This window comes from Hypanus sabinus, chromosome 13 (assembly GCF_030144855.1).
Source record: "Hypanus sabinus isolate sHypSab1 chromosome 13, sHypSab1.hap1, whole genome shotgun sequence".
Classification (NCBI taxonomy): domain Eukaryota; kingdom Metazoa; phylum Chordata; class Chondrichthyes; order Myliobatiformes; family Dasyatidae; genus Hypanus; species Hypanus sabinus.
This window is the reverse complement of record NC_082718.1, coordinates 27,183,447-27,197,543: the sequence shown is the minus strand read 5'-3', so window position 1 is coordinate 27,197,543 and position 14,097 is coordinate 27,183,447. Positions and strand designations below refer to the sequence as shown.

The window sequence follows — 14,097 nt, the reverse complement described above, 5'->3', positions numbered from 1 at the left end:
GTTTAGATAGGGTGGAGTTTGTTAGGTGTGTTCAGGAAGGCTTCCTGACAGAATATGTAGATAAGCCTACAAGAGGAGAGGCTGTACTTGATTTGGTATTGGGAAATGAACCTGGTCGGGTGTCAGATTTCTCAGTGGGAGAGCATTTTGGAGATAGTGATCATAATTCTATCTCCTTTACAATTGCATTGGAGAGAAATAGGAACAGACAAGTTAGAAAAGTGTGTAATTGGAGTAAGGGGAATTATGAGGCTATCGGGCTGGAAATTGGAGGCTTAAAATGGAAAAAGATGTTCTCAGAGAAAAGTACGGGAGAAGTGTGGCAAATATTCAAGGGATATCTGTGTAGAGTTCTGTATAGATACATTCCAATGAGACAGGGAAGTTATAGTAGGGTACAGGAACAGTGGTGTACAAAGGCTGTAATAAATCTAGTCAAGAAGAAAAGCTTACAAAAGGTTCAGAGAGCTAGGCAATGTTAGAGATCTAGAAGATTATAAGGCTACTAGGAAGGAGCTTAAGGAAATTAGGAGAGCCAGAAGGGGCCATGAGAAGGCCTTCACGGGCAGAATTAAGGAAAACCCTCAAGGCATTCTACAAGTATGTGAAGAGCAAGAGGATAAGTTGAGAAAGAATAGGACCTATCAGGTGTGACAGTGGGAAAGTGTGTATGGAACCAGAAGAAATAGCAGAGATACTTAATGAATACTTTAGTATTCACTATGGAAAAGGATCTTAGTGATTGTTGTGATGACTTGCAGCAGACTGAAAAGCTTGAGCATGTAGATATTAAGGAAGAGGATGTGCTGGAGCTTTTGGAAAGCATCAAGTTGGATAAGTGGCTGGGACTGGACAAAATGTATCCCAGGCTACCTGTGGGAGGCGAGGGAGGAGATTGCTGAGCCTCTGGCAATGATCTTTGCATCATCAATGGGGACGGAAGAGGTTCTGGGGGATTGGAGGGTTGCGGATGTTGTTCCTTTATTCAAGAAAGGGAGTAGAGATGGCCGAGGAAATTATAGACCAGTGAGTCTTACCTCAGTGGTCGATAAGTTGATGGAGAAGATCCTGAGAGGCAGGATTTGTGAACATTTGGAGAGGTATGATATGATTAGGAGTAGTCAGCATGGCTTTGTCAAGGGCAGGTCGTGCCTTACGAGCCTAAATGAATTTTTTGAGGATGTGTCTAAGCACATTGATGAAGGAAGAGCAGTTCGATGCAGTGTATATGGATTTCAGCAAGGCATTTGATAAGGTACCCCATGCAAAGCTTATTGAGAAAGTAAGGAGGCATGGGATCCAAGGGAATGTTGCTTTGTGGGTCCAGAACTGGCTTGTCCACAGAAGGCAAAGAGTGGTTGTAGACGGATCATATTCTGCATGGAGGTCGGTCACTAGTGGAGTGCCTCAGGGATCTGTTCTGAGACCCTTACTCATCGTGATTTTTATAAATGACCTGGATGAGGAAGTTGAAAGTGTTGTGGATAGTGTGGAAGACTGTCAGAGGTTACAGCGGAACATTGATAGGATGCAAAACTGAGCTGAGAAGTGGCAGATGCAGTTCAGCCCAGATAAGTGTGATGTGGTTCATTTTGGTGGGTCAGATATGATGGCAGAATATAGCATTAATGGTAAGACTCTTAGCAGTGTGGAGGATCAGAGTCCCAATCCATAGGACGCTCAAAGCAGCTGCACAGGTTGACTCTGTGGTTAAGAAGGCATATGGTGTATTGGCCTTTATCAATCATGGAATTGAATTTAGGAGCCAAGAGGTAATGTTGCAGCTGTATAGGACCCTGGTCAGACCCCACTTGGCGTACTGTGCTCAGTTCTGGTCGCCTTACTACAGGAAGGATGTGGAAGCCATAGAAAGGGTGCAGAGGAGATTTACAAGGATGTTGCCTGGATTGGGGAACATGTCTTATGAGAATAGGTTGAGTGAACTTGGCCTTTTCTCCTTGGAGTGAAGGAGGATGAGTGGTGATCTGATAGAGGTGTACAAGATGATGAGATGATGATGAGTGAGTGAGTGCATGGAATGGGCTGCCGGCAACAGTGGTGGGGGCGGATATGATTGGGTCTTTTAAGAGGCTTTTAGATAGGTACATGGAGCTTGGTAAAATAGGGGCTATAGGTAAGCCTAGTAATTTCTAAGGTAGAGACATGTTCGGCACAACTTTGTGGGCCGAAGGGCCTGTATTGTGCTGTAGGTTATCTATGTTTCTTTGTTTTCTATATTCCACGTAATGACACTGCGATAGATGAGCAGTTAAAAAATTTAAAACTAGAAGCTGCGGATCTAATACCAATATGGGAGATGCCATAAATGCTCAGCAGATCAGGCTGCATCTGAGGAAAGAGAAACAATTAATGTTTCAGATTAAAGACCTTTTGTCAACTGGGAAGGAGAGAATAGAGGCGTTTTTTTTTAAGCTGCAATGAAGTTAGGTAGAGGAGGATATAGCTAATAGGGTAAAACGATGATCATGGTGGGATTAACTATAAACAAGCTAACCTGATCAATGAGTGATTGGGCATGTTTACAGAGTGACAGAGACAAAAATAAATATCGGAGGTGCAGAATATAGAGAATGTAGACATGGCCAGCATTTCAGGGTGGGCAGGTTCTTAAGTCCCAGAGGGAGGGGAAAAAACTCTAGTATCACAGATGGATGTCTCATCTATTTGATCAGTTTCCAACTGTGATGTTGGATCAGCTTGTCTTTCCCCAAATGCCATCTTTTTTTTTCTATTCTTATTTAATTTATCCAGTGCTAGAATAATTGATGATTGTCATCTGAGATGCTGGAGAATTTCAGTCCTCCAACCCGAATTTCCCAGAGTCAATTTCGTCCTGCACCTTTGATGGCATCATTCTTGATTAGCTGCTGATTTCGATAGTCTTAACCAGTTGCCCTTGTACTGAAGTGAATGCGCTAAAACTGATACATCTATACAAATTACCTCTGTGTTGCAGCTGTTTGGGTGGTGGAAAATTTGTCCTCATGGAATTCACAAATCACTACCCAAAAATTTGAGATGTAGAATAAAATTCACTCTTAGAATTTATGTGAAAAAATACAAAGAAAGGTAGACAACATTACTTGTTTTAACTTGCATTTTTAAAAATCATGCACAGATTTTGATATGGGCTGTTTTCTGAGAATACTACCCCTACCACCCTTGTATGTGGTCACCTTCACTTCTTGCTAACTTAGTCTTTATTGCTTTATTTACTGGAGACACATTCTAACTGATTTTGTCCTCCATTTTAATTAATCAATACTTTAAAATAAAGGTTACCAATATACGATTTATTTTACTCTTGGCTTGCACACCTGGTCTTTGGACTATTGGAACTGGGACAGGATCTTCATTTGTGTTAATTTATTTTTGTTGATTGCTATTCCAAGACCTGGATTTCATTTAAAGCACCTGTTAACTGTGACTAAACCAACACAGCAAATGATGAAAACTTGTGGGCTTTTAGTACTCAATATAATAGCAATGTAATGTTCTTATTCACTGACGAATCTGGTGAACTTGAAGCATACTGTATTTCCAATTAAAATAAATCTCAGTCTTGCTATTGGACTATATGACTTACAGCATCATTTGTGTATAATGTGCTTTTGTTGTCAAAAGGCAACATATTATTCTTGTTGCCATGACAATCCCTTAAAGCTGAAGTAAGCTGCCCCATAAACTTGATAAGAGTATTTTGAAGGTTAGTTTCTGATCTATGTCTAGATGATTCTGCATCTGAGATAGTTGTCCCAAGCTATGACCTCTCATGTTCATATTTTAAAGTATGCAACCTTGTAATTTATGATCAATTGTATAAACTAGTTGACATTGAGATGTTAACAAACATGTTGAAAACATTGAAGTAACTACTTAAGGTATCATTCTACTTTCTCAACTTGTCACAGACCACTCTCACAGGAACAACTTTGGAGGCTCATATTGAGAAAATCACAAAGAATTGGAAAATACTTACTGTTGTTCCTGCTTTTTGCTATCAGTTATATATATTTCTTATCTGGATTGCCTGCTTGTCAAGAAATAATATTCACCTGTATGAAATGGATGGGTCAATGTAACAATATTTTTCTATACCAATTATTTTCAGGTAAACCTGACGAATTTCCACAAAAATCACTTGGCCAACTGCCTGCTGAGTGCCATGAGCCACTGGTTCTCAATCACATGACCAATGGACAGAATAACGTAATTAAAGGAGGACCAACAGCTTCAAGGAGAAAAGATAAAAAGGCATCACCAGAGAAACACCAGGAGAAACAGCCTGATATCAGGCCCAAGAAAAGCTCTTTGGAAAAGCCAACTGTGAAATCCCAAAAGACAGGGTTTGTGGAAAATCAAGGAGGCAAGGTGAAAGTCTTGCCAGATCTTGATGTGCTAAAGCAGCATGGGCTGCCATCACAGCGTGTACCAACACATGGCAATCCCAAACAGCTTTACAATGCCACAGCCAACCAGAACTCAAATGCAAATTCAAATGTCAGAAAGGAGTTTGCACCAAAGTGGAACAAACCTTCAGGTCAGAAAATCTCAGAAGCTATTTCCAAACATTCTGCAGATGGCAGCAGGGGCAGAACTGGAAGTTACAATACACCAAGTTCCCATTCTAGTCCAGAGGAGATGGATGTGTTTTTAGACAGGACAAAGGGACTGATTATTGAAGTTGATGAGACAAAGAGAGACTCAAATGCTTCGGAATATGACAATGTTCCTGGAGTTAATCATGAATATGAGATATGTGCTGAGGAAATGATAGAAAATAGGGAATTGAATATAGCACAAAATAACTCATTCTCTAAAGCAGCTACATTGAAAAATACAAGTCTTTCAAAGATGTCATCTGCACAGTTTCCAAACAAGGCAGTCAGTGCCAGTGCAGGTTCTCAAGCACGGCCTGCACGGACTCATTCTGCATCAGTAAATTCTAACCAAAGGTCTACAGTAAAGCGACAGCCCTCTTCTCCACCTTCCTACAATGGTCCTCCTGAGTATCATGGTAACCTCCCTCAGTACTCACCAACCAGACCTAAAGGCATGCCTGCATCGTCACAGTACAGTTACAATATGTCTGGAGGCCGGCCTAGTCATGACAATCAGCCATATGTTACAAAGGTAGCACATATGCCAAACTATGAAGAGGCCAGTATGAACTCCCGCACCATTGGTCGTCAGTTTTCTAACTCTTCACAGCCTTTCAGAACTGCAATACCCACTTTAGATCGCAGTGGACAATATGATTCAATAAACACAACAAATTACGTAAGGCATGCAGTTCTGTATGAAGGTGCACAGCAGCATTCACCAGAATATCAACACGATTACAAAAAATGGCAAGAGCAATATGAACGGCAGTGGAGCCAGGAAACTGATACGAGGTCCAGAGGAAATATGCAGAGATCACCAAGTTTCCGGAATGCACAACAGACTCCCATCCCTGACTTTAGCTACCCAGGTGTGCCTGTAACTGGCAGTAATATCTATAAAATTACATCACCATATTCTGATGCATATGTACAAACACAATATCCACATTCAAGTCCGTATGGTCCCCAGCATTATGGAAATCCTCAGACTGATAGAAGAACCATCCCAGAATCAGTATTGCTTTAAGATGTCTGCCTTCTTTTTAAAAAGTGATGTGAAGAACATTCGTGAAATTTTAAAATGTCCACTGTATTAAAAACAAATTTTTAAAATGACCACTGTATTATAAAAAGGTCACTTATAATCTTGTCTAAAGCATTTGGGAAAAGGTCTAAAAATATATGCATGGTATTTTGTTACTAAAAGTTACAAAATCAGGAAACCAATTGAAATTGAAAACCAGCCCAATTTTTAGAATTGTCATGCTTGTGTTTATATTTTAGTATTGGGAGCAATGAGATTTGAACACGGTCCTGTACCAAATTGAAGCAAACGCCTCAGTAATTTTCCACAAATTTCCTGAAAATGTTTTTGAACAGTTGGTCGATATTCTGCCTTCTCTCATTATGTAGGTTGATTCTGGTTGTTGCTGTGTAGCCATGATGTGACAATTTTAAAGGTTGATTTTATAACATCTTTGGCAGATTTTGGTCTCAAATCTCAGAGTATTATAATTTTTCCCAGGTCACTATTCTGATAATCTTATTCAGTAACTTTAAGAAGCAAAAGAGGTAATTGGACTGTATTTCCCTTTGAACCAAATTGACCAGACTGATAGAATACTAGCATCAAACCTAACTGCATACTTTCTTCCTAAACTTACTCATGTAAATTGAAGAAGGCAGATAGATCAGTGCTATCACACTTGAGTTACATTAGTGGGAATAAAATATTAAAATGAGTTTATTGAAGTACAACAAAAGGAAAAGTAGCAAATATTGTTTAATATTAGTACACATTTGTTCTTCCTTCACAATTAACAATACCAAGGTGGATCATGGTAGATAATTTGCAGAAAAAAATAGGTTAATCTTTTTACCTTTTACTCTGTCAATTACACCAGTTTGCAGCTGAAGATATTCATAGGAATTATTGATCCTTCAGTTTTTTTCAACACATTAAATGGTAGAAACAGTGCTGGAATTGCAGACTCCTTGATTATGAATAACACATTATGTTGGTTAAAAGTCACGGTGTTTGAACTGGGGTAAGGTGGGGGTTGGACCAGTTTGCTTTGTGGTTTTGTCTTGAGATTTTGGCCTTTGTTTTAATAATATGGCTAAGTAGCTAATATATCCCAGAATAAAAATGCTATTTTGACTTTTTTATGGTTTCAAGTAGAAATGAACAGAAACAAATGCTTCAATGTACACTTTTGATTGTGGCTGGAGTCATTTAGATTTTAAAACATGTCAGCAGAGTAGAAAACACTGGCAAAAACATTTAAAATAACTTAAAACACTGATTCAAACATATTACAACTGGCATTGATTACATGTAAGTGGAACAACACTATTGTCTGTATATGTGTGTAATATATTTTATATATATATATATATACTTCAAATGTGCAAACTAAATTATCAATATATTAGATACATTCTGACTTGAATAAATTGCAAGTTAATTTCTAACTCTTTGCTTGAAGGAATTGCAGAAAAATTAATATTGTTAAAATATGTAATTATTTACCATAGTTCTTAAAGTCTTAATTCTGAGTCTTTAATATGGACACTTGCTGTATTGTATAAATGATAGGGAACCTGCTAGCTGAAATATATGCATCAACAATGGTAAATACAGTAGGATTTATATATTTACACTATTTTCTTAAGTCATCTTCATTACTTTTATAGCTGTAGTCTATTTTGATGCAACTGTACTTTTTTAATGTACAAAAAATGATTTGCTCATGTTTGCTTTCCTGTGTTTTACTATTCTTTCTGTAATATCTATTTCTTTTGACGGCTAGCCAACTCAATAAAGAGCACTAAGTTTGCCCAGGGCTACCAGCCCTGTTCCCATTGACAGTACCTCTTTCCTCTTTTAGATCCCATTGCATGTGGCACCATGATGCCTGAACACTGGATGCATCAATGGTATTCCCAGCTAATGGGGCTACTTCTGGCTGCCAACATTGCTGCTGACGTTGCTCCTGGCAAACATATACTGGTGAAGGCATGCAGAGGGGCTGATCAATCTGGAGGAGGCTATGCATGAAAAAGATAGGCAATTTCTTACTTGGAATGAGTGGACAAGATTACAGAGGCTGAGTACAAGTATGAGTCCATTCATCTAAGTGAGGAAAACAATCTGCATTAAAAGTCCAAATGTACCATTCAGTGAAAGCTACAGCACGGGTACAAAACTGATTAAGAATAATGGTACGGGCAGCATGGTAGCGTAATATTTAACATTTCACAACCACCAATCGGTTTGATTTCTGCTGCTGTCTGTAAAACGTTCTTCCCATAACTGCATGGGTTGTTTTCCAGGTGCTCTAGTTTTCTCCCACATTCCAAAGATGTATGTTAGGTTGAGGTTGGTAAGTTGTGGTGTCACTTGCAGGCTGCCCCCAGCAAAATCCTTGCTGGTTTGATTTGACACAAATGACGCATTTCACTGGATGTTTTGATGTACATGTGACAAATAAAGCTAATCTCTGTATCTTTCTTTTATCTCTTTAATGCTGTATGTGTTGATACTGGTTTATTATTGTTATACGTACCAAGATACATTGAAAATCTTGTCTTGCACAGTGCACTGAGGTAGAATAATGGAATTTTTATTATTTTTTTATGGTAAGGGCATCACCATTCAGGCGCACACATCTGTCTCGGAGAAAGTGATGTGAGACATCTCAATCTACTTTGGACCTCCTGGTGAAGGTACTGTCACAGTACTGCTAGATAGGGACTTAAAGATTTAGAACCAGTGATGATGAAGGGCATCTCATCCAATTCCAAGTCAAGAAGGTGTGCAAAGGAGGTTCTCACAACTGCAGTCCCACAGGGCACAGTTCTTTTAACAGTGAGTTGATTCATAAATGTAAGGGCATGAAAAGGGTGAAAATAGAAACAAAACAGCTGATGCTGGAAATCTAAAATAAAACACAAAATACTAGAAAAAGTTTTAACAGGCCAAGCAGAATGGCTTTCAGCAAGGATGCAGATGACATGGAAGTCTTAGGGCTGAGAGGTGAAAACTAGCAAATGGATTTCAATGATTAGGTTTATTATTACTCGTGTTGTGAAATTTCTTGTTCATGGCAGTAGTTCATTGTTCATTGTAATGCATTGTTCAATGCATTTAAAAAATTACTCTTACAGTGGCATGCAAAAGTTTGGGCACTCTGATCAAAATTTCTGTTACTGTGAATAGTTAAGTGAGTAGAAGATGAACTGATCTCCAAAAGTCATAAAGTCAAAGATGAAACATTCTTTTCAACATTTTAAGCAAGATTCATGTATTATTTTTTGTTCTGTACAATTTTAGAGTGAAAAAAGGAAAGGAACACCATGCAAAATTTTGGGCACCCCAAGAAATTTGAGCTCTCAGATAACTTTTACCAAGGTCTCGGACCTTAATTAGCTTGTTAGGGCCATGGCTTGTGCACAGTCATCGTTAGGAAAGGCCAGGTGATTCAAATTTCAAAGCTTTATAAATACCCTGACTCCTCAAACATTGTCCCAATAATCAGCAGCCATGAGCTCCTCTAAGCAGCTGTCTAGCACTCTGAAAATTAAAATAAATAATGCCACAAAGCAGGAGAAGGCTATAAGAAGATAGCAAAATGTTTTCAGGTACCTGTTTCCTCAGTTCATAATGTAATTAAGAAATGGCAGTTAACAGGAAAGATGGAGGTCAAGTTGAGGTCCGGAAGACCAAGGAAACTTTCCGAGAGAACTGCTCGTAGGACTGCTAGAAAGGCAAATCAAAACCCCCGTTTAACTGCATAAGACCTTCAGGAAGATTTAGCAGACTCTGAAATGGTGGTTCACTGTTCTACTGTGCAGCGACACCTGCACAAGTATGACCTTCATGGAAGAGTCATCAGAAGAAAACCTTTTCTGCGTCCTCACCACAAAATTCGGCGTCAGATGTTTGCAAAGGAACATCTGAATTTGACCCCAGCATCTACAGTGTACTTTGTGTTTATCTAAAGAAGCCTAATGCATTTTGGAAATGAGTCCTGTGGACTGATGAAGTTAAAATAGAACTTTTTGGCCACAATAAGCAGATGTATGTTTGGAGAAAAAAGGCTGCAGAATTCCATGAAAAGAACACCTCCAACTGTAAGCACAGGGGTGGATCAATCATGCTTTGGGCTTGTGTTGCCGCCAGTGGCATGGGGAACATTTCACTGGTAGAGGGAAGAATGAATTCAATTAAATACCAGCAAATTCTGGAAGCAAACATCACACTGTAAAAACGCTGAAGATGAAAAGAGGGTGGCTTCTACAACAGGATAATGATCCTAAACACACCTCAGAATCCACAATGGACTACCTCAAGAGGCATAAGCTGAAGGTTTCACCATGGTCCTCACAGTCCCCCGACCTAAACATCATCGAAAATCTGTGGATAGACCTCAAAAGAGCAGTGCATGCAAGATGGCCCAAGAATCTCACAGAACTAGAAGGCTTTTGCAAGGAAGAATAGATGAAAATCCCCCAAACAAGAATTGAAAGACTCTTAAAGAGCAAACACAAGGAAATCTGCAGATGCTGGAAATTCAAACAACAACACACACAAAATGCTGGTGGAACACAGCAGGCCAGGCAGCATCTATAGGGAGAAGCACTGTCGACGTTTCAGGCCGAGACCCATCAGGACGAAGGGTCTTGGCCTGAAACGTCGACCGCTTCTCCCTATAGATGCTGCCTGGCCTGCTGTGTTCCACCAGCATTTTGTGTGTGTTAATAGACTCTTAGCTGGCTACGGAAAGTGTTTACAAGCTGTGATACTTTCCAAAAGGGGTGTTACTAAGTACTGACCATGCAGGGTGCCCAAACTTTTGCTTCAGGCCCTTTTCCTTTTTTGTTATTTTGAAACTCTAAAAGATGGAAATCAAAAAGTAATCTTGCTTAAAATATTAAATGTGTCATCTTTATTCCTTTGGAAATCAGGTCATCTCTTAGTCGCTTAGCTATTCACAGTAACAGAAATTTTGACCAGGAGTGCCCAGACTTTTACATGCCACTGTAAGTTACAGTAAGAAATATATAAAAGACTAAATAAATAGTGCAAAGAAAGCAAAATAGCATTAATGGACCATATAGAAATCTGATGGCAGAAGTTAAGAAGCTGTTTTTTTTAAATGTTGAGTGTGCATCCTCAGGCTCCTGTACCACCTTCCTGATGCCAGTAATAAGAAGGGGGCATGTCCTGGATAATAAGCATACTTTATGATGGAGGCCAACTTAACTCACTGCCTTTTGAAGAATGCTGATGATGGTAGGGAGACTGTGCTGAATGAGTCTACAATCCTTTGCAGTCTCTTTTTATCCCGTACATTGGAGCCTCCATACCAAGCAGCAATGTAACCGGTCAAAATGCACTCCATAGTACATCTGCAGAAATTTGCTCGAGAAATGTAAAGTGATGCAGGATAAAAAGATTTAATAACTCCTCTTCATCCACCAGCTTAATATCCACAGGTCATTTACTTATAAATTTGGCTTTGTATTACTGGAAATGGTAATAGATACAGAATGCTCCCCCAGAGCTCTTCTGGTGAGTCCTAAAGATAAACTTTAATTCATTCCTTGTGATGGTAAGTAGTGAAATGTTACTTGTCAATCTCCAGCCAGAGGCATCATCAGGGTCAAGAATTCTGGAAGTATGGAACCTGGGGTAAGTCTGTACCAGAGTTACAGAGTCTGTAGAGTAACCAAGCTGCCCAGAGTGCTTACACATCTAAGCTTGATTTGGCAACTAAAACAGGCTGAAGCTTTGATAGAAAGTAAGTCTATAGAGTGGTTGATACCTAAATGCCTTTGCAGTTTTTAGTATCAGAATCAGGCTTATTATCACTGACATATGTCATGAAATATGTTTTGTGGCAGCAATACAGTGCAACGTGTAAAAATTAAGTTACAAAAAATAGCGCAGAAGATGAATAACAAGTGTTCATGGATTAATGGATCACTGAGAAATCTTGTTGTGGATGGGAAGAAGCTGTTCTTAAAATATTGAGTCCCGTCAAGGTAAATTTATTATCAAAGTACGTATATGTCACCATATACTGTCTTGAAATGCATTTTCTTGCAGATATTTACAGAAAAATAAAGGAATACAATATAATTTATGAAAACTATACATAAGGACTGACAAATAAATGTGCAAAAGAAGGCAAACTGCAAATAAAAAACTAGCAGAATAATACTGAGAACATGAGTTGTCGAATCCTTAAAACTGGATCTGTAGTTTGTGGAATCAATTTAGCATCGAGGTGAGTGAAGTTATCCATGCTGGTTCAGGACCATGTGTCTTCAGACTCCTGTACCTCTTCCTTGATGGTAGTAATGCAAAGAAGACATGACCTAGGTGATGAGATCTTCAATGGTGGATGCTTCCTTCTTGAGGCGCTACCTCTTAAGGATGTTCTCAATGGTGGGGAGTGTTGTGCTTGTAATGGAACTGTCTGAATCTACAACACTCTGCAGCCTCTTTCAATCCTGTGCTTTGGAGGCTCCATATGAGGCCATGATGTAACCAGTCAGAATGTCATTCCCGGCCTCAGTGGTTTCTGTAACCTGCATGACTAATGACACCACAAATGAGTGAAATCTGGAGGAATGAGGTTCTTGGGCACTATGTTCACAAATACAGGTGAATAAAAATGTGCTTTTCTTTATCAGCCACCAGAATCAAGGACAGCCTCTATCCCACTGTTACCAAACTCATCAATGGACCTTTTGTATGATAAGTTGGACTTTTCGCCTCAGAATCTACCTCATTATGATCTTGCACTTTATTGTTTACCTGCACTGCACTTTTCAGTAGCTTTTACACTTTATTCTGTGTTATCGTTTTACCTTATTCTGGCTCATTGCACTGTGTCATGATTTAATCTGTATAAACAGTCTGCAAGATAAGCTATTCACTGTATTGTGCTACATGTGACAATAATATACCAATCACTTGTTCGTTATGTGCTATGTTATATGAAGTGGGTGATCATAGTTTTTTCATGGCCATGGTAAATTTTTCTGCAGAAGTCGTCATTGTCGTCTTTTGAGCAATGTCTTTACAATATGGATGACCCTGGCCATTATCAATACTCTTCAGAGGTTGTCTACCTGGTGTCAGTGGTCGCATAACCAGGTCTTGTGAAATGTACCAGCTGCTCATAAGGTCACCCACCACCTGGTCCCATGGGTTCACATGGCCCTGATCGGGGTGGTACACCTTGCCCAAGGATGACCTGCAGGCTAGTGTTGGTAGTATTGGTATATTTTGGGTGGCATATTAAGCCACCCATAATATATCAATACCATATATGCCATTAAATGTAAACATAAGGGCTACAAGAATTATCAACACTAGTTATGCTTCTGCTTAATTACTGCATACAGTTCTGGACACCACATCATCGGAAAGATTAGATTGCATTTCATTTTATCTTTTTCTCTATGATATGAGGAGTGTGCAGAGATTCAAGAAGCTCTTGCCGTGCCTGGAAAAAATCTTAGTTATGAGTAAAGATTGGATAGGTTCAGGTTGCTGTTTATGAAACCAAGGAGGCTCATGGTTATATTCATTGAGGTGTATAAAATCAAAAAGGTGCCAAATGAGAGGTACATTTCTCTTTAGAGGTCAAAAAGAAGACATTGCTTAATTAAAGAAACGACTCTGTTCACCAGGATGTTGCCTGGATTGAAGGGCTTTTGTATGAAGAGATTTGATAGGCTAGATTTCTTTTCCCTGTACCAAAGGTTGCTGAGGGGTGACCTGATGAATGTATATAAGATTATAACAGGCACAGATTGGGCAGAAAGATTATTCTTTGCCCACAGCAGGGTTGTTACAACAAGAGGGCATATTTTTATGGTGGAAAGTTTTTACTAGAGAAAGTGGTTGATCTCTCAAATGCATTGCCAGGGGAGGTTGTCGAGGCAAATATAATCACAGCATTCAAGAGACGTCCCTCCAGGTACTTAATAGTGAGGCATGGAACGCAGGTGTTTCTTTAATCAGAAAAACTTCCACCCTGTTCACTGATCACTATTTCTGTTTTGCACGTCAGTTTTAAGATGTAAAGCTTGTGTAAACCTTTTAATTACTATACTTTTTAGTCATAAGGTTGAGAGTTCAGTTCCCTGGATATCTGGGTACTGATATAAACACTTGCAGGCCTAAGTTGCCTGCGCAATATTCAAGCAATTTATAGTGCACCCATAGTTCAAAGTATATTTATTTTTAAGGTACATATATGTCACCATATACTACTTTGAGATTCAGTTTCTTGCAGACATTCACAGTAGAGCAAAGAACAGAATCATTGAAAATCTGCACACAAAGACTGACAAACAATTGCAAAAAAAAAAGACAAAGAACCTAAGCAATGTTGAAGAGTTTTGGCTTTATGTATTGGTATACAGGTTTTACGTACCTGTACAGCACCAA

The 14,097-nt window shown here is 39.1% G+C and overlaps 1 protein-coding gene across 7 annotated transcripts in view; it reads left to right on the top strand.

Annotated features, from left to right (window-relative positions):
- usp6nl (USP6 N-terminal like) overlaps window positions 1-8,133 on the top strand; it is a 233,461-nt gene extending 225,328 nt beyond the window's left edge. For all 7 annotated transcript variants that reach the window (XM_059987357.1, XM_059987359.1, XM_059987360.1 and 4 more), the window contains one exon: window positions 4,133-8,133. In XM_059987357.1, the coding sequence (XP_059843340.1) occupies window positions 4,133-5,652 (1,520 nt within the window). In that variant the 3' untranslated portion in view covers window positions 5,653-8,133. The remainder of the gene's footprint in view (window positions 1-4,132) is intronic.
- The last annotated feature ends 5,964 nt before the right edge of the window (window positions 8,134-14,097 follow it).